A 22,385-nucleotide genomic window follows, 5' to 3' on the forward strand; every position below is an offset into this window, starting at 1 on the left:
TTTTAATTTTTCAGTTGATGGAGCTGTGTGTCAGTTTGTTTTTTGCAGGGCAAGACGACATCTTATTATCAACATTTTGGGATAGATTTTGCTCGCTTGTTACAACCTTTTTAGTGGCATTGCAAAGACCAAAAAAAACTTAATTTTGGCAATCTGGAATTTTTTTCCATTTACGGTGTATATAAATTGGGTTAATTGCTTTTTATATTTTGATAGATCTTAGTTTTATGAACACGGTGATACCACATATATATATGGTTTTAAAATGGTTTTATCATGTTTATTTTTAATGGTGGAAAAGGTGGGGATTTGAATTTGTGATTTTTTCATATTTTTTTAAAACCCCTTTTTTTTTTTTTTACTTTTCACTGTATTTATTAGTTCTCTTAGAGGACTTGGAACTGATCGCTTGTGCTACATGCAGCAATACCATATTGCTGCATATAGTAAAAGCCAGGCCACACTTCAGGGTTTCAAGGAAGCTCCATAATGCTCTTCAACAGACGCCCTGCTGTCATAGCAACCCATTGGCGAATTACGATCACGTCATGGACATGCTGATGGGCACATAGAATGATGTGCCCCCACGCTGGTATGCTATTAATGCCACTATCAGCATTTGACAGCAGCATTTAACAGGTTAACAATCGTAAGTTGTTAGAGGCAGGTCCTGGCTGTAACACACAGCCATTACCTGCTGAGAATGTGGCAAGCTCACCCCATGAGCTGCTCCATACACCCGCTAGCGACTTGTGCATGTATGGCGGATGTTGGTAAGGGGTGAAAGGGAAGGTATGATCAGAAAATCTGTTTTTTGTGTTATATATATCTTTAAAAAATAATTTGGTAATACTTTTTTTCATATCACAATCTTTGTTTAAAAATAAATTAGCAATCTTGCCATTTACATGCTGGGCACTGGGTTTTTTTTAGACTTGATCTCCCTGTTTTTTCAGGAAGTTTTTAGCAAGGCTCCATATTATTACATGCAGGATTACAATGATCTCTATACACAGCTGATGACACAAGATCCACCATTCACAATAGGCAATGTCACAGATGACCTTCCGCCCCCTCCCTTAACAATGACCTTAGCACACACTCAATAGATGCTTTAAAAATAGATAGGATCAGGATATGTTCATTGTGGCTAATATTTATGTGTTACTTCCTGGAACAACAACAAGTAAGAGTTTAACTCCTTAACGACTGCTGCTATGCCTTTTAACGGCGGCAGTTAAAGGTACTTATTCCTCAGCGCCGCTTTTTAACAGTGCTGAAAAATAACTGTATAGTGCCCCCCAGCGTCGGAAATTCTCCAGGGTCTCAGCTACCAGGGGTTAGTGTTGGGATAGGGTTGGGGCTAGAGTTAGGGTTGGGGTTAGGGTTGTGTTGGGGTTAGGGTTGTGGTTATGGTTGTGGCTATGGTTGGGATTACGGTTAGGTTGAGATTAGGGTTAGGGGTGTGTTTAGGGTTAAGGTTGTGGTTAGGGTTGGGATTAGGGTTAGGGGTGTGTTGGGGTTAGGGATGGAATTAGAATTGAGGGGTTTCCAATGTTTAGGTACATCAGGGGGTCTCCAAACACGACATGGAGCCACCATTGATTCCAGACAATTTTGCGTTCAAAAAATCAAATGGTGCTCCCACCCTTCTGAGCCCTGCCATGCACCCAAACAGTGGCTTTCTCCCATATGCATGGTATCGGCGAACTCGGGAGAAATTGCACAACAATGTTTGTGGTCCAATTTCTCCTGATTCCCAAGTGAAAATAAAAAAAATGGTTCCAAAGTAAATTGTTTGTGAAAAAAGTAAAATGTTCATTTTTTCCTTCCACATTGCTTTAGTTCTACTGAAGGGTTAATTATCTTCTTGAATGTGCTTTTGCGCTCCTTGAGGGGTGCAGTTTTTAGAATGATGTCACTTTTGGGCATTTTCTAATATTTTAACCTTCCAAACTCACTTCAAATTGGAGGAGGTCCCTAAGAAAATGGTTTTGTAAATTATGTTGGAAAAATGAGAAATCGCTGGTCAACTTTTAACCCTTATAACGTTCTAACAAAAAAAATTATGTTTCCAAAATAGTGCTGATGTAAAGTTAACATGTGGGAAATTTAGTTTATTAACTATTTTGTGTGACATCACTCTCTTATTTAAGGGTACAAAAAATTAAAGTTTGAAAATTGCAAAATTTTCAACATTTTTGCCAAATTTCAGATTTTTTCATAAATAAATGCAAGTTATATCGAAGAAATTTTACCACTAACATGAAGTACAAAAAAACAATCTCAGAATCAGTGGGATACGTTGAAACATTCCTGAGCTATAACTTCATAAAGTGACAGTGGTCAGAATTGTAAAAATTGGCTCTGTCACTAAGGGGTTAAAAAAAAACCAGTGTGAGAACTGAAAGATTTCTATTTTTTATTTTTAATGATATGTGATATGGAAAAAAAACATTGCAAAAATAGGTTATTTTCTGATGACAGCTTTCCTTTAAAGAAAGAGGATTTGTAATGAACACCATCTGTGATAATTTGGCAATTTCCAATAAATACTTCAAATATTAAACAACCTGAATATTGAAAATCATGTATTTTTTTTTTAAACACATAGGTAAAAATATTATTTTCACAATTTAAAGACGTTTATTATGTGACTTGTGTCAGTTTTCTGCTTGGAAAAAGAGATGCAATTTTGGCACACATATTTTACCCCCAAATTTGTGATTTTTTTCCCTTCCTTTTTACCTTACTCTTGACATTTTAAAACTGGGCAAAGCACAAGGAGGCATAGCATCCCAAGGCCTGACAAATAACTATAGGTTACAGGAGAAAATGGCATTAATCAGAGAGCAATATACTACAGCCACACATAATTGGCAAATTGCATATTTTTTAGGGCACAGACACACTAAACCTGTGATGAATTTACTAAGAAGCATAACTTATTACATTTGTTGTATTTTACTCCATTCATTGTTTTATCAACACATATGTAGAAAACCTTAAGCAACTGACCCTCTCTGTATTTCAATGGAAATTATCATCAGAGAATCATCTATTGTTTAAAAATTAAGTATTTGTGTTCAATGTATTTTTAAAATTTTTGACAATGTTATTTTTATCCATTTTACAATCTTATTAAAAAAGGAACAATAGTAATCTTGCAATTTTCACACTGGCTACTGGGACCTCTTTTTAGACTCATATTTTCTGTTCTATCAGGAAAAGTTTTCAACAGACTCCTCAGAGGCAGGATTACAACAACAGGTGACGCATGCTCGCTAGATACTTCAATACAAAGATAGAGTCCAGAGTCTGTTTTATGTGGAATGAACAGGAAGTTAGAGTCTAAAAAAAGCCCTAACAGTCAGTGTGAAAAATTCCAAGATTCCTTTTTTTTTTAATAGAGTGTGATATGTGAATTTTTTTTATGAAATATGTTATTTTCTGATTATAGCTTTTTTAGCAGCATCTGGCCCATCAGCAGAGCAGTATATGTCCTGGAGCCAACACCCCTCATGTACAGTAATTCAGCAGAGTTTTACTGTAAGTGCTAAAAGACATGAAATAAAGGGAACCTGTCACATCGGCAGGGCAGAGAAGTGTCTGCGCAGGAGCGTGATGGGGGACACTGTGGATGACGTTGGATGCGTCATCCGCATGAAGCAGGGAAGGAGGTCAGCGATCGTAAGAAGAGAGGAGGCGCTGGATCAAGACCAGAGACGCCCATCGGCCAGTTGGTCCTTCTCCTAAATCATTGTTTCTAGCCACGCCCCATCAAAATAAAAAAAGATTATGTCCAATAGATTAAAAAAAATTCTTGACAGGCTTTCCCAATATCAGCCAAAAAAAGAATATAAAAATGACATAAAAATGAAGTTCAATTATTTTAACATTGAATGAGAACATTTTTCAAAGCCGTTAAAAGCACTTGTACGTTAAAATAAAGAATGTGTTGTCTGGAATAGGGAAAAATGGCCCAGTTCTTAACAGGTTAATATAAGTAGACTTGTCCACTCTTCACATGTTGGAAATGCAGAATCGCACAACATAGATATTTGTGTAAAAGTTATTAAATTGTGGAGGGACTGCGACTAATAAGGGTCATATGGTTGTAATGTGTTCCTAACAGTTTCATTATTGCTGAAGAAGACGTATCATTCATGTGCTTACATTTATAGGATTCAGTTTACTACGTGTTTTAGTCATTTTACATCCATTATACTACCTGGTTAGTGTGAAATTGACATTTCCATTACGGGAGCTAAGGTTCCTGACATGTTCTAACACATCACGTTTTGGAGCGTCAGTGACATCTAACAGACAGTAAACGATATGTGATGTGAAATACTGTCTCAAATTTCTGCAGCAAAGGACAATTTTTTTATAGTCTTTGCAAAAATCGTACACAAAACTACAGAATACAACAGAAGGGTATGTGCACACATTTGTTTTTTTGCAGAAGGAAAATCTGCTACACAAAGTCAAAAAATGACAGGAAAAACACTGCACAAAATATGCCCATTTTAGACACATTTTTGCCTGCATTTTTTAAGTGTATTTTCTTGTGTTTTTCCCATTTATTTGAAAGTTTTAAAAAATGCTGCAAAAAAACTATGAAAGAATTGACATGCTACAAACGTAAAAAAAAATGTTTTAATGGTTCCATTCCACAAGGAAAACATAATCAGCATTTGATTACAGAACGCACTTTGCTGGTATTGTAAACTTTGTAGGTTTTTTTGCTATGACAAAAAAGCACAAGTTAAAAAATGTGTGAAATCATAGCATGTAAACAAGCTTTAGGGTAAGTGCACACGTTGTGGATTGTGCTGCGGATCCGCAGCAGATTGGTCGCTGCGGATTCGCAGCAGTTTTCCATGAGTTTACAGTACAATGTAAACCTATGGAAAACAAAATCCGCAGTGCCAATGCTGCGAAAAAACCGCGCGGAAACGTAGCGTTGTTTATTCCGCAGCATGTCAATTCTTTGTGCAGATTCCGCAGCGGTTTACACCTGCTCCATAATAGGAATCCGCAGGTAAAACCGCAAGTGGAATCTGCACAAAATCCGCCAAAAAATGCGGTTTACCTGCGGTGCCGTTTACCTGCGGATTTACCAAAATCAGTCCGGAAAAATCCGCACCACTTTCTGCAACGTGTGCACGTGGCCTTAATCTACAATCACTATGTACTTGTGGTGTTTAGATCTGGACCAATGGGTTAAGGAATTGCCTTTCTAAAACAATATTTTGTATATGACGGTGCTATTCTTTATTCATTTTACTTCTTTTGAACCTGAGTTTTCCTCCTCATTGAGTGTCAGTTTTGTCCTCCTAAGGATAAATTCACGTATGGCTGATTAGTTGTAATGATCCATTCAACTGAGATTCATTCATCTGAGTTGGGCTTGCTGAACTCCATGTGCATGCTGGCAGAGCAATCTCATTCAGATGCATTCAATTTCTACCAGAAATTTGGTGGGAGTGAACGCTAGTGACTTCAAGCCTATCATATAAAAGGATTATCCAGGATTTGGGGATTGTTTGTGGCTATGGTGCTAAGAAATTACTGGCAGGTAGTTGCTAACTACCTGTCTGTTCTGTCTTGCGATGATCTGCTCCGACTCAGACCAGTCATGGACCGCACATACCTGCTTCCAAAGACATCACGTCAACAGAGCAGCTTCTTCTTCTCCACTCTGCTTTTGTCGATGAGGTGACACTGCTAAGATCATGCTGATTGGCATCCCTGCGTGAAGTCGGCTGTCAACCAGCATTATTGACGCCCCATCAACAGCGCAGACCAGAAGAGAAAGAACTGTTCTGTTGATGTGAGGTCAAATGAAGTCAGAGATGTGCCACCTTAGCTGGCAGAGATCGTCGCAGTGCACAACAGATAGGTAGTTAGCAACTGCCTACTGATAAGTTCATAGCAATGTAGACAAAAAAAACCAAAATCACGGAAAATCCCTCTAAAGTATTCACAAGTAAAATCCTTTAGTATCTGTCCATCTACTCAGTATGTATTTTCATTTGTTTAAATAGTCCAGCATCCATATAAATATCTTACAAATTTTGGTGATCATCTCTGTACTATACCTAACTTACTATTAGGGCTACGTCAAACGTCAGAGATCTTTTTCATTGACTAAAATAATGGTCTGAGTTTCATCACTAACAAACAGGCTCTCCATGCATGTGTTGTGACTGTCACGCAGCAACGACACCTGCAGCTGCGGCACCGGACACCTGATTATCGGGAGCGCTCCAGTTATCCGGGTTCCTGATGCAGCTATTCAGTAAGCACTATAGCTATTCAGATAAGGAGTTATCTGAAGCTATTGGCTTATCCCTTCTATCTAACAGTTCGTGAAAAACGGACAGCACATGTATGGCATCCGAGTGCTGCCTGCATGATTTTTTTCATGGATTCATAGACTTGCATTTGCCTAGTTGATCCAATACCCAGATCAGTATCGGGCAAGTCTCGATGCTTTTGTGTGGACTACTGGGTCAGAAGAAAAAAATGGAATACGTGAACTACCCTATAGGGTATCAATGGGGAGTGCTGTCTGTGAAACATGTTGTTAGCACTTATATGAGAAAAACTAATGTCCAAATGAGCCTTTACCTGTTGTTTTAGAGCTGATATATATTTTTGTATTTGTCTAAAAAATAGACACCAGTCATCTATTGGTCACCTGTCCAACTCCACCACATAAACCATCCACCGTTATGACATTCACATCATATCCAGCAGGAACGCTTGGAACACATTTTAAAGTTTAAACATTCAACATCATTTCATTTTAATTGTCTCTCTTGTGCACAGGTTGTAGAACAAAGTCGTGGGATTCTCAGTCATAGGTTTTTACATACTAATGTGTTTCAGACGAGTAAATTTCTCATTTGAAAATTGGTTCCAAAGGGAAAAGTCATTTTGAACTGTCTCTAATTTTAAACCAGCCCAATAAACTATTTTGAATGTTCCTTTTTACTAAACTGGTGAAAGCAGCTTAGAAATATGCATCATAATATTATAAGGCTAAATTTACACTACTATATTTATATACAGTATATATATATATATATATTTATATACAGTATATATATATATATATATATATATATATATATATATATATACACACACACACTATATACACAACTCAACATTGAAGTATTGAAATTGCAACAGCAAAAGGTAATGTCATACAATTATATTAATCACTGGATCAGTTGACATGCTACTGAAATGCAAATAAAGAGAAAATGGAAACACGATTTTCATAACATCCTGACTTATTTAGTATCAAGTATGAGTGGCATGCACAGATATACACACATTTGCACATCTGCAGTCAATAATCCATGAGGTTATTAATGGTTGTCTGAGGAATGTTCTGTTACCCTGCATGTACATGGGCAGGCAAATCATGAAGGTCTGCTGCTGGCAGCTCCCTTTTCAATTGTCGATCATTGATGACCCAGATGTGCACAAAGTGAGAGAAGACTGGAGACACTGCAGGCCATGGTGGCAAGTTTAAGCCACGCAGGCTGTTCACAGTAGCAAGAACAACATGCAACTTTGTGTTGTACTATGAAGAACGGCCCGTGAAAAGTTTGGAGAGATGGCCATGCCACTGGTTCTACAACCAGATCATTGTGATGCCGATCTGTTAGTGTACCTGGAATGAAGACCACAGGGGTTAGGCTACCATACATTATGCACCACACACTATAATTCCAGGAGTAGGACTGGTCTGACATTCCCTTGTGAAAGCCTCTTCATGGTTATGTACACATGTCCTCCAGACCAATGTCAGGATATCATAGCATTCAAGACAAAAACAGGACTTCTTGCTGAAGATGATAAACCTCCTATCCCCCTCCATAGCTGTCTTGCTGTGCATAATGATACCCTTTGAGAGAAGTGTTGTAAGGTCAATGGACCACCTGACATCTGGCTTATAGTCCAATGTCATGCAAACACCTTCTGATTGTCTTGTGTAGACACTAATTGATGCCTTAGGCTTGTTTTGACATCTAGTTTTACTTGCAGTACAGAATGGATCATTTATGGAACCAGTGATACAGCCATTTCTTTAAAACATCCCAGGAGTCATTTTTCTACACAAGACCAGGTCGCAAGTTACTCGTGCTACTGTGAGTAGACTGCATGGTCTAAACTTGTTACCATGACCTGCAATGTCTCTAGACTTGTCTCCTGTCAAAAATATTTGGGACGTCATTGGTCAGCAATTGCAAAAGAAGCTACCGGCAGATTTGCGCGCCCAAGTGTATTTGCACTGGATGGATGAATAGATAGATAGAAAAATACTGCAGCCTGTAAGCCCACGAGGGCAGGGCCCTCTCCCCCTCTGTACCACTCTGTCATTGTCAGTTTGTTCATAGTAATTTGTATTTTGTATGTTAACTCATTTTTACATGTAGAGCAACATGGAATCAAAGGTGTTCTAAAAATAAATAATATTAACTATAATAATAAAATAAAGCTTGCAGCTTTCAATAAAGTTGGGTCTGTCGGATCTTGATGTATCCCAGCATACATACAATAAAAAAACTCCTTTGGTCAGTAAAGTATGTGGAGACATCAGTGTGTATGGCAAGAGATTTTTCTGCTATTTGCTCAGTAGCATCATAGCAGCCTTAAAGGGATTACATCTCAGAAATAGATGCCTATTAATAACTTCAGGTATGGTCACAGAACTTACAGGGGCTTTTTCTTGACATGTAGTAACAGAATATTTATATGGAAATGTATTAGTACTAAGGTTAATTATTATTTACTTTATTAGAAGAATGTGCCCCAGCATGACACGTCAGTAGTACCTAAACTTTTGTAGGCTGTGAGTCAATTCAAAGGGAAACTGTGATGCAAAATAGCATCATTAACCTGCAGATATGGGGTTAATCTGCAAGTAATTAGCATTCTGACATTGCGCGGCCACCGCACTGAGAGCCCCGCTGTCGGGAGGAAATTAAATTTATTCTTCCTGGCAGCGCTCGGCATTTGTTACAGGGATTGATGCTAGCGCGGTTTCAGTCACCGCTCAGTGCATAGAGAGCAGCGGCTGTAACTACGCCCCAACACTGACTGGCAGCAGGCTCAGCATTAGGGCTGGCTGACAGTCAGTGATGAGAGTACCGTTACAGCTGCTGCTGCCTATGCACTGAGTGGTGACTGAAACGTGACGGCAGCACCCCTGTAACAATTGCTGAACGCTGCCGAGGGGGATACATTTAATTTCCTCCTGGCAGAGGGGCTCTCAGTGTGGTGGCTGTATGGTTTAAGACCGCTATTAAAAGATTAAACCCATATCTGCAGGTTAATTGACTTATTTTACATGACAGGTTCCATTTAAAAAAAATATATATAATATATAATGATATAACTAATTGATATGACTTATCTTCATAAATGGCTGAGAAAGGAATACCTGTCTATGAGCTGACTGTAATGAGTCAGGGCTCTGGAAATATTCGAGTGGACTGTGCTACACTATTTTGATAACTTCCATAATAGTTGATATGGACACAGAACAGCACAGCCACCTATGCCATTTTGGACTTCAGATGTTTGGAAACAATGTAAGTTGCTATGCGCTCCAGTAACTCCTGTTCATTCTATAGGAGTTATGGGGAAAGAGCTGTGCAGATCACTTGATGTCTCCAGAGTCCCAGTCCATCCGTGGCCGGCTCATAGACACACATATTCCTGTCTGAGCCAGAAAAGGCCTGACATGAAATTAACCCTTTAATTGAAAATGTTGGTTTTAATCATAACACAGAGTTTCAGCATTATTATAACATCCCTGGTAACACAATAATATCTGCAGCTGCCAACAGCTGGGGAGACACATATGGTTGGGGAATACTGCCTTATGTTACTGAGAGAATACAGTATTCCAGATATGTTAGTACTAATGGCAGGCACCGCACTGAATAAGAATGGTGCCTCTGACTGCGGTGCCTCTTGTCCTCACTGGTTTCCATGTCATTGAGTGTTGTCCCTACACACAGTTTAATAGTTATAAGGGGGCGGTGCTTTAACATGGTTGCGGGCCAATCATTATGAGTGACTCACTATCCCTCCCCCCCCCTTCATGTTAATGGGCTATATAACGCTGGGTTATTTTCCTCTCCCCCTCCTTCCCTCATTTTCAGTGGGTCCCGGAGGTGCTTTTCCCACCCTCCCTCCCCTTTTTTAATGTTTGTTTTGTAACATTGGTATTTTATTTATTTTAGATGCAAGTCACAGCGGGATTTAAAGAAAGGACACATGGGTACGGCTCGTCGGCTGACGTGCCTGTGAATTGACAACAGGGCATTTGGTGGCGAGCGTGGTTAATTAATTTTATGTGCCTTTCGAAGTGGTTAAAAAATATGTTGACAGTTATAAGAAATGAATTAATAAAAGCTGTGACCGACCTTCACCCATCAATTATAGTGTTCTTGTCTTATTTGTATGTTTTAAGGGTTATGTGTGGAGGGATCATGGTTATGCTGGGTGGGGTCTCCGCAGTCATAGAGGTATTATAAAAAAAATAACGATGGCTTCCAGCTACATTACCAGTGGACTTCATCCCACCGAAGAAATTGGCTTGTTTGTATGGGGCTTGCTAGAGACACAAGAGGGAGGTGAGCTATGTTGGGATTTTAGAGAAAAAGGGACCTTTGTACTTGTCCCTGCACTTAAACCCCCTGTTGTCTGAGCCTGCACTTGAATACATGGCTGGGAGATTCAATACAACATTTGGACTCTTAAATCTGTTATTTCCACACATGATTGTAAAAAACTACACAACCATCTACATCCTGACATATCATTTTATTTTTCTCAGAGCTCATGTGACTTTAGTTTAACGTTAGATTCACAAGAAGAGATGAGTGAACTGGTTCCCTTGATTTTACTTTTCAGCAAATTGTTTTTCCCATTGTACCTTACACGTTGGCGAATGAGTGAAGTGACCAATCAGCTAAATCAGATCCGGTGAATCCATTCGCTCATATCTATACACTGGTTGTGTTGTACAAGAACACGCAGGATGCGTCACTCGCAGCGACATTTATACTGACCTTCAGTCTTCTTCCGCCAAGAGAGTTTTCTATCCATCTCAGTATATATCCCTCAAAGCCATTTTTGTTAAAATTCCTGTATGGTGCAGTGACAATTGTCTTTTGGAAGTCCAGATAAAGTCCACTGCCTCCCTCCCATCTGATCTCTATGTTGCGCTGTCGAGGAATTAAATTATATTTGTTAGATGTTGTTTTCTGGGATGTTTCTCACTATCCTCTTTTTGATATATGTGCAATATGACGCTAATACATTATACTTAAAAAAAAAAATCTGCATTATCTTTATTAACACATTCATATCCCCAACACAGATATGAGTCAATACACAATATCAGTTGAAATGTTGCATTCTTTTGCATTAACCACGTAATCCCCAGAGCAGGCACACTTCCATATACTATATGTAGGTTTGGCTACATTATGTTATAGTGACTACTGAATCATCTCATCACATGGTAGGTTTTTATACCTCTATTTATAAAGGAATGGGATCAGAGCATTAAGGGACAACCGTCCGGGACTTTAACAGTGACCGCCTATCCTTAGGATGGGTCATCAACGTTGGATCGGTGGGGTTGTGACTTCCTGCCAATCAGCTTTTCCCGGTGTTGGTGGCAGCTGGAACTTCTCAGTTATGGAGCTGCATAGCACAGCAATGTCGACTGAACAGTGGGTGGGGCTGGTTACTTCACATCTGCCCCTTATTCAAATCAATAGGGGGTGGATGTGCAGTACCGGGCCGTGGCTGCTCTTTTGTTGACAGAGCTGTGGTGGGCCACTCTGTAACTGAGAAGTTCCGGTCACCACCGACACTGGGAAAAGCTGATTGCTGGGGGTGCCAGGTGTCGCACCCCCACCAATCTGACTTTGATGATCTATCCTAAGGATAGGCCATAAAAACCTGCCACTCTTGTCCATGAGCTATGTCTCATATTGGAGCTCAGCTCCATTAATTTGAATATTGTTAACTGCAATATCTCAGCTCATACTTCTCTAGCAGATTAAAGGCTCATTCAGAAGATAGAGATTTTTCTTGATGCAAATAAAGGTCCTAGTGTCACCAGTGTTTTTGATCAGAGTATTATCAGGGTTTGGTTAGTTATTAGCAACAGAGTTTGGTCATAATTTCATCAATTTAAAAAACTTCTCCAGCTTCTCATGTCAGTCCATGAAAAACGTACAGCATACAGATGGCATCCGAGTGCTGTCTGTTTTTTCTTTATTGCCCTATAGACTTGCATTAATGATCTGACACTTGGATCAAGACAAGTTTCCTGCTTTTGTGCAGAAGAATTCGAACACATGAGCTATCTTATAAGCTACCACAGGTATGAGTGAAAAATACAGATCGCACACGGATGAGAAAACGGACATCTGAATGAGCCAAAACAGAGATTCAGTGCTTCAGTTGCAATCAGTTACAGATTTGTTATTTCTATTACATTCTTACATGATAGCCATGGTGTCGTCTACATTTACCCTTTGCAATCCATAGGATACTGGAAATTACAGCTGTAGCATTGGCCAAGGAAATGAAGGATTTATTACACTTTCACTAATACTGCAAGAGTTGAGCATAAAGATTTGCAGGATCCAGGTCCAGAAACCATGCAGCCACCACACTAGAACCCTACAAAGCTTCTCCTACCTGCCAGCATCCCCGCCACACCTTCTGATTAGTAGTCACCATGTCATTTGTGTAACGACTACATCTTGCAAGGTCTACCAAACAGAAGATTTCATCTTGTGTGTCCCACATACCATTTCCTGGCTGTTGATTTTATTAATCAGAAGAGGCACAGGGATGAAAACAGGTAGGAAGAGTTTCACAGGGCTCTGGTCCAGTGGCCACCGAACTATCAAAATGGCCGCTAGAATCTTTTTGCCCAACTCTGCTTACTTCTAATAATTTGAATAATAATTTCAATCAGAAAAATGCATTTGCTCTAAAACACTACCCAATTAATGACATATTTTCCAAAAGATGGCAGTATGTACCACTATTCATACTGTAGAAGAAACTGCTACAAGACGTCTGTTGTAGAACAGTACAGATTTAGGAAGATCTGTTGACAATTTACAGATTTGTAAAAGTACAACTCAAATTTTTTCGTTCAGCCTTCCATAAAGAAATGGGTCACAAATTATATGGATTGCTAGACTACGTAAATGAAGATCAACAAAAAATGAGGGCGAGAACCTTCTGCGGCAGCTTCTCCTCATCCTGTGTTGAATTTACTTTGGAAAGGGTGTTTGGTATAGAGGAGGTTACTGAAGGTAAAAGGGAGCTACAGGATAGGTTGTAGATAAGGAAAATGCAGCTTATCCCCATAATAATATTTCATATATTCAGATTTAACTGATTTATGCAAAAAAAGTTATAAAAAATGACAATTAGCTTAGTTTTTCCCCAAGTAAACTAAAAGTGAATGCTGGTTCTTTTAGCATTTTAGCCTCATTTAATATTTTTAGAACATGTAGACGTTAGAGTAGGGAAATGGGAATCAATTAAAAGTAACCAGACTGGAATAAAAAGAAAGCAAATGGTAATTTAGCGAAAGCCACTGGCAAACCTTATGTTATAAATGTACAGTGCATTGTTGTGTGTAACTAATTTTCTCCATGGTCTCATGCCGGCTATGATTCTCAGTATGCCAGAATGCTGTAACCTAACTGCTCACTTTAGGTCTCCAGAGTTATGTTCGTTTTTATAGCCTTTAAATTATCCGCAAATTTCCTTCTCACTCTTTATAGCATGGGATTAACGGCTGTTTTGTAATTTCATGAAACACAGGTTGACAATATTCATTCATAAATTCCATTTACGTAGGTTTCATGGCAAGTAAAAGTTACTTTAGATGCCCTCAAGAAAGATCTGTTGAGATGAGAGATCTGAAGTCAGCAATGGCTGAACCTGTTCACGATAATTACGACCATCTGTTCATCGTACTATAGCCTGGAGATTCTGTATAAATCAAAAATACACAAAATGCTGGAAATATCTCATTTAGCTAATAAATTACACCAAAATGTGTTTAAAAAGTGTTATTAATAAGAAAAAATAAAATATGGTAAGTATGAAAATGTGTTAGCAGGGATTATTATAAGACAATTATACTGTAAGGTACAGGAATTTAAAAATCAGTTTTTATTATATGCAGAAAACATGGAATCATTTTATGGTACATATAATATTGTATTAATCCCAAATGTTCATGATACCAAATCCTAAATCTGCAAATGGCTAATAAGTTAGATATAGTTATAATGTATTTTCCCTAAAGTATCGAGTTTTCTAGCAAACCCCCCACATTGAGAACAAAACTCCAGAGATGCCACCTGAAAGTTGATCTGCTGATAGATTTCACAATACAAAATACAAAGTATATACATTATTATATTGATTTCTCCCGCCTGATGAGACTGGTGTATTAACTTTGAAAATTCATTTCAGAATGGCTGTTGACGGTTGAACAGGAACTCCTCGTTTAGTGACAGTTCTGGTCAGTAATTTTCTGAAAATGTGAGACACTCAGGTCTGTCGGTGTTCATGTTCTGAAGTCTATATTGTTATCACTGTATCTGCATATAAAGCTTTACTCTGTAGCTCCATAGCATGCAAACGTGAAATAAGAAATTGTAATTGCATTATTGTTCTAGAAAATGATATACATTGAGAATACTCTTAATTTGTCCTAATTTCTGGAGCAGTAATTCAAATTTCATATATTTCATGTTTTCATGCTAAGGCACTACAGAGTACAGCTTTATTTTGTTAGTTATATATGGAGATGGCTACTCTTAGTAAGCACCAGTACACACCTGATTTCTGTTTGGACGTGACGGTCAGTCTTTTGATATTTGTATCTGCATATAAAGATAACTGGGTCTTTGAACATGCACATTGCTCTGGAAAGTGAGAGCAGTGATTATGACAACTGCTCTGAAAGAACATATGGGGTCCAGGGGCTTAAGATTTTGCAGGACTACTTACAACAGTTTCAGGTTAGAGGTGAGCAGTTAACTGCTGTATAGAAATTACTGTGATAGGGAGAGGTGGCTGGGAAAACAGGAGTTAAATCTTCAGTCTGGAATGTAGCCACTGCACTTACTCAGCCAGTCTGAGCTGTAAACTATGTGAGAAAAAAGCTCTCATAATGTTCCGGGGGCCAGCAACATGGTAGCCAAGCAACTTTTAATAGGGCTTAAAAGGTCAGACTTAATGCTTGTCACTCCATCTACCAGATCCCAGGGGTTGCCCTGGCCTTTACCTTTTAATTGCTGTACAAGGAACATGAACTTACACGGGGGGCCCTGAGTTGAGTCCACAGAGTAGCTACTGACCTGTGGAGCATGCTAGCAGAGAATGGTTATGAAGCCACATTAACATCAGGAGGTTAGGGACAGGAGCAGAATCTTCAGGCAGGAGACTTGTCAAATTAGGGCTGAGGTTAACAAATTGAAATCAAACAGTCAGAACATGAGCAGATTAACAGGACTGATGCAGAGCCATTATGATCTAAATCAGCATACTGCTTGGAGTTAAAGAGGAGTGTAGTGCCATTCTATTAATCCACCTGAAGAAGACGGCGCACGCCGTTGAAACAAGTTGTGGTTTTACCCTAACTGGTGTCTGTGTTCTCCTTCTGCGCTCCTGAGACCGGCTATTCTGTTCCTGTTGCCATTCTATTGGTCACAGCAGTGAGTACTCCTTTTAGATAGCACAGGCACTGGGCAGCACGATAGATCCAAGCCTCATTAGCATCTCTTTTAGGAAAGACCCTGCACTACCTGGAGCTTCTGGTTCTGATGTCTCCTCCATCACTAGCACCGCCCACAGAAAGAATATGATGGTGCCTAGTGACTGAACTAGATGTCACAGGTCCAGGTGAAGATGTGGCACATAGCAGGAGAACTCTAGCAGAAAGAAAAAAGCAAGTCATTTGCAAACTTGCTTATTTTCATACTGTCTAAGTATACCAATTCCATAACATGATAATAACCCTTTAAGTCATATGGAAACAATAGAGGGAATTTTCTTGCTTGGGACTCCGGCTATATCAGTTATTTTACTAGCTAGTAACAAGATCATTGATGATCAGTTAATTGCTGATGAGGCATAATTTTAAAAAAGGTGGTATTACAGTAAGACAATTACTATGAGTTATGAACAGTCTTCTTTCTCTCTCTATCCAGCTTGATCTATAATTATAATAGACTAGTAAAAGAATTAGTGTGACAATTATGGACGAATCTCTCACTTGTGTGCATTTACATTTTACATGAACAACACGTTTTTATGCATGTGACTGGATCCGTAGATGTGTTTTCCAGTATTACCCTGTTCAGAATTTTCTTAATGGCAACTGATTCTAACTTTCCAATAAGTAACTAAATAAGGACTTTAATTATTACTACTAAAATTAGTAAAGTGCAGTGTAGTGAAGTTGAAAAGTTTCACTTTCAGTATTAAGCATTAATTTTTCAATATTACCCTTAAACCTCATTCACACATTCAGTCACATACGTCAAAAAATGGTACCGGTGTCATGAGTCTTTTGGATCAGTGATTGATTTGTGTGTCCATTTTTTACCATCAGTTTGTTTCATCGATGGATAGATAAATTACAAAGCTTTTCCTATTGTTTGCAATGTTAAATACAGACAATATACGGATGACACACGGATTGTACATTGATGCCTTCTGTATGCTATATGTGACTCATAGACTTGTATAGGTCCATATCATCCATTATACCGGGAAAAACAGACATGACTGAGAATTTTGCACATGCACACAGTTCATGAAAAAAACATGGATATATGAATAGCACCAAAGATTACTGTCACAGGTTTAACGAGATAGAGAGAAGCCAGAAACCACAGCATCTGATTTCTCCTACTCCTGTCCTGATTAGAAGCACTTCATGTTCATATTAAATTATGTAAGTTTCCTTTAGCAGTGCAGGGGTTAATCTGCTCAGTTGAGAACTCCTGGAAGCTTTCCTACATTAAGTCTCAACTGTTCACTGTTAACCTCTCCCATCTCGTAAATAATCTGGGCCCTCGCTAGAACTCATTGTCAGAGAAAGCTTATGCTGCATGGCTGGAGGTTGTTGGTGGTTGTTAATGGAGAAGGCGTTTGGTGGATTTATCTGTGGATGTTGCTAGGTTTTGAATGTATGATAATTACCTTTCTTTTAGTCTGGTTGGTGTATTGCGGTACACTACTACTGCCCTCTTCCCTGGGTGGGGTAAGGGTACAAACTGAGGGTGGATTCAGAAGCTAAGACAAGGTATGTGACCCTGGCTTCTTCACCAGCAGAAATAATCTGGGGAACAGGGCGAGTAGGGTGCCCCTAGCATTAGGGACGGGAAGGAGCCCTTAGTCCTTTGACACCCGACAACAGAGTTGTGACAATTATAGTGGGTAAGTGTTGTATACTTGAAAAAAATGATATAACATGAATGTGCAGCACAGACATCTGAATGGGGCCTTATAGGAATATTTCATGATTGAAAAATTGGCAATCGATTAAATCAACTACCTTTGAGGTGGAGAGTCATGTGTAAATTTCCACTTACAGGCGTATGTAATGACAATTATTTTCATATTAATTACGCATCAAGTATATACGTGGAACAGCAAGCATTAATAATATGACTACATGTTGGTAGTGTATAAACTGTTCCTTCAATATATCACAGCTGCACTTATTTTTACAATGTGAATGAAGTCCCGCGGTGCCAGCATTCACAGCTAATGTCCTTAATCTACAAAACAAAACATGTTCTAAGTAAAAGTGTTATGTTGTATGGGCTCCTACCAACTGTGCAGCACTCAGTCAGAGATCAGCTCTACTATCCATCTGTCAGATCACTGAAAAGATCAATCTCATTTATAGCATTTTTGTAACTGCTTGGGAGCATAATATCCAGCACCATTCAGGATTCTGCCATAATTACTAGATTTTACTGAAGGTGAATGGTATAAACTGCTCTGCAGCCAGAGTGACAAGATCGGAAAGTACTAATGCCCAGCTGACAGCCGACTAGCCTTGTTGGAATAATAGAAGATAAATCACCTTGGACAATGACAGTGATATCAGCACACCTGCGATTGTAGACTTTCTACAAGAACGGTAAAGTGAGGGTTGTAATCAGTTTTCTGAAAAGACTACTTTACGTTTCTTTTGCTAGCACTATACTTGATGATGATATGATTATGTAAGGTGATATGACTTCTTTTCTCGGTTTCACAGCGACATTCTGAGACTTGACTAATCTGAGTCATTAGACATGCAGAACCCTTCAAAATCAAATACACTACATCTAACGAACAACATTCCAACCAGAGACTTTAAGTGATCAATTAACCTATCGATTGTAATCAATTAAAAATATTGCTTGATACTTAGTAATTAATGGTAGAATTAAAAGGGTTGACCACTGCTTGGTTCATTCCTATTTAAATTCCCGAGTTATACAGTTAATAGGCAAAGCTCATCACTGTACCCTGTATCAGCGCCGATGGCTTTGGCCTTTCTATTTTGTCTAAGTGCATGTTCACTCTGATGGAAAATTGATGAGCGACTGTTGATTAGCTGCAGCGCTTACGTGACACTGTTAAGTGGTGTTGACATTGCCAATGCAGTGGGTGAGTATAAGTTTATCTTATTTTACATAAGGGACTCTGGCATTTAACAAGGGGTTGATCAAGTAGTGGAAAACTGCTTTAACCCCTTAGTGACCGAACCAATTTTGACCTTACTGATCAAGCCTTTTTCTACAATTCTGACCACTGTCACTTTACGAGGTTATAGCTCTGGAACGCTTCAACGGATCCCACTGATTCTGGGAATGTTTCTTGTGACATATTGTTCTTCATGTTAGTGGTAAAATTTCTTCGTTATGACTTGCATTTATCTATGAAAAAAACTGAAATTTGGCAAAAATTTTTTTAATTCCATCAGGTGCAAAAACATTGAGCAAAAATTCAGAGTAGCCGAGGAACCAAAACTGCAGGTTCTTGATAAAAACTTTATTCCATATCAGCTAAAACAGGAAGACAAAGCAGGCAACGTCTGTGTTTTTTAGGCTTGAGAAAGACCAATTATGGCCGAAACATTGCCCACTTTGTTCTTGCTGTTTTAACTAATATGGAATAAAGACCAATATTTACACCCATGTAATGTGACTGTGCCATGAACTAAAATAATACCTCATTGTACTGAACTGTATACTGTGCATCGTCTTAGCAATGTCCAATTACTATTGAGTCAGTACAAGTGTAGGGACTAAATTAATAATTGGCTGTAATTTCTAAATGATTAATGGAATGTTTTTGTAAAAACCCCTTGAAGTAAGTCTGAAAGTCTACACTTCAATCACTTCTTGGCTTTATTTCAAGTCCACTGTACTGGTGTACACAGACTAAATTAGAAGAAATTATTTCACCGCTCAAATACTTCTGGATCCAACTGTATATTTATTTCCAATTAGCAATATGTGATCAGTTACACACATGGATACATGGGGGACGTTTTGCCGTGAAGATATTATTGTAAGGCTCTAACTAAACTTCTGACATTTTCTACCGACGGTCTCCCAAGATGTAAGTGGAGCACAATTACAGTATGTAATATGTATTTCTTTACAAATCTATAAAATAAATCATTTTTGTTCAGAATAATTTTAACTTGAATTTCAAGGTAATGCTGCTCTGATACTGACTTCTCACTCTTAGATAACATAATAGAGTGATTCATCAGTTTTATATTCACAATGGTACTTTACTTATTCATTGTTGAATTGTTTCACCTGCACTGTATTTATTGCTATATATACATATGTATAGCAATAATTATATATATATATATATATATATATATATATATATATATATATATATAAATATATACATTTATTTTACTCACTTATATAGTGCCATTAATTCCACAGCGCTTTACATACATTATCTGCACTGTCCCCATTGGGGCTCACAATCTAAATTCCCTATCAGTTTGTCTTTGGAGTATGGTAGGAAACTGGAGAACCCGGAGGAAACCAACACAAACATGGGGAGAACATACAAACTCCTTGTAGATGTTGTCCTTGATGGGATTTGAACCCAGGAGATATACAGCTCTGGTAAAAGTTAAGAGACCACCACACCAAATTCCTGTCATGGCCAGCCCAATCTCCAGACCTGAACCCCATTGAAACCCTCTGGAATGTAATCAAGAGGATGATGGATAGTCACAAGCCATCAAATAAAGAAGAACTGCTTACATTTTTGAAGCAGTGTGAAAGACTGGTGGAAAGCATGCCAAGACGCATGAAAGCCGTGATTAAAAATCATGGTTATTCCACAAAATATTGATTTCTCAACTCTTCCTGAGTCAAAACATTAGTATTGCTGTTTCTAAATGAGTATGAACTTGTTTTCTTTGTATTATTTGAGGTCTGAAAGCACTGTTTGTTTGTTTTTTTAATTTTGACCATTTTTCTTTGTCAGAAAAAAAATACAAAATGTATTGCTTGGAAATTCAGAGACATGTTGTCAGAAGTTTATAGAATAAAATAATTTACATTTTACTGAAAAATACACCTATAAAGAGAAAAATCAGAGAAACTGAACATTTTGAAATGGTCTCTTTTGCCAGAGCTGTATATATATGTATGCACATATTTTTTTAATGACTTTCAATAAAGAATTATTATTTTTATCTTTTATTGTGGTTGTCATGACTCCCATTCTGTCTAGGCATTAATATTTATAAAAATCATGAATAATATTTCAGGACAAACTTATTTGTCATACAGGAAATAAATGCTACGAAGACATTGCATTTTATTACTAGGTTCCATAAATAGCTGGAAATCTGCCAACATTATGTAATAAATTATATTGCATACATGTGCTATGGTTGGTTAATTAGCTGAACCAGCATCACTGGATTATTACCACATAAAGCTTTATTTTTCTGCTGATATTAAGTAAAGTCCGGTGGTCCCCTGTCTCTGAATGTGCATCCGACAACCCATATCCTGTTGAAGTTTGTGCTGGCATCGGCGGGCCCTTCACCCCCTCAAGCCCAGTTGTGACCTCTATGATTGTGGTCGTTACGACCCGGAGTGTAACACAGAGCAAAAGACTTTCTAGTAAAGTTCTGTATCATTTTCTTTCAGTCTCCATTAAATTGGAAAGAAGGGTTGAATGCAGAAAGAAAATGATTTTTTTGAGACTCCTATAAATGAAGGACAGAAAGGTATATGTCTTGGTATATAACATTTTGTAATAGAAATTTAGAGAAAACACAATAAAATAAGTTCAATGATCTAATTGCAATAAGGAAGAAATTCAGAGCCAGACGAATCTGAACAGATAGCATATTAGAAGGTGTTTGTGTTGTTTCTGCAACTTCCCAGGTTGTTAAAAAATTAGAAAGTTCTTAAACTCTTTTACTTCACAGTAAATCAGTATAGGTAAATAATAAATCATTATATCAGTCAATAATCATAATCCAAGTGAGGAAACGATGTCATTGCAAGCACAATATTCAGGCTTGTGGCTATCAAACATAAAATCTTTTAATTTGCTGCTAAAGCCAATAATACAACATAATGAAATTGATTGCTAAATCTTAAATATAGAAAGATCTCTTCTATGTGTGTCAGATAATACACTATCATCTCTGTCCTCTCTAACTTTCAGCACAAAATCCTGATTTATCTGCGCGACCAAAAATAATAATAAACCCCACTCCCTACCACTTCATCAAGCTGCAGAGCAAAAGTCGAAAGGTGGAAGTTCATTCCTCTTTTCTCTGGACATTTTGGGACAGTTTTGAAAGTTCTGATTAATTTCATTCATTGCTAGGTTTAATATTTCTTTAACACCTTCCCGCCCTGAAGGGGCGGATGTACAGTGACAGTGCGGGCTCAGAAGTGATTAACTGCTTAAACAAAATAAAAAGCAACCTCCAGTACTACATCAGCATCGCTCCACCTTGTTAGGTGCTTTTGGGCTTTCCCCAAGTCTTTCATCTTTGTCCTCCTGTTAGATTTTGGCAGTGGGAAGGTGCAAACAACCAGTTTGCTCTCTATCTGAGAAAATTGGTCTGATTATGCTAATCAAAATGGTCAAACTGGGATCAGAGTGGGCTCAGAGTGGGATCCGAAATTCTCGACCGCAGAAAGAAAAGAAAAAGCTTTTCCACTTTCGTTATTATGTCAGTTGGTGAAAATTGGACTGCATTTCAGATGTAATCCTAGTGT

General features: G+C 38.2%; 1 protein-coding gene across 9 annotated transcripts in view; it reads right to left on the reverse strand.

The window, feature by feature from the left end:
- DLGAP2 (DLG associated protein 2) overlaps window positions 1-22,385 on the reverse strand; it is a 1,328,681-nt gene that overhangs the window by 499,872 nt on the left and 806,424 nt on the right. For 4 of the 9 annotated variants that reach the window (XM_077290078.1, XM_077290080.1, XM_077290077.1 and 1 more), the window contains one exon: window positions 11,106-11,261. The exons of 4 other annotated variants lie outside the window; for them this stretch is intronic. In XM_077290078.1, the coding sequence (XP_077146193.1) occupies window positions 11,106-11,142 (37 nt within the window). In that variant the 5' untranslated portion in view covers window positions 11,143-11,261. Of the gene's footprint in view, window positions 1-11,105; window positions 11,262-15,449; window positions 15,547-22,385 lie in introns of those variants that run through there. One more of the 9 variants, XM_077290081.1, reaches the window with a different exon arrangement.

Source organism: Ranitomeya variabilis, chromosome 2 (assembly GCF_051348905.1).
Source record: "Ranitomeya variabilis isolate aRanVar5 chromosome 2, aRanVar5.hap1, whole genome shotgun sequence".
Taxonomy (NCBI): domain Eukaryota; kingdom Metazoa; phylum Chordata; class Amphibia; order Anura; family Dendrobatidae; genus Ranitomeya; species Ranitomeya variabilis.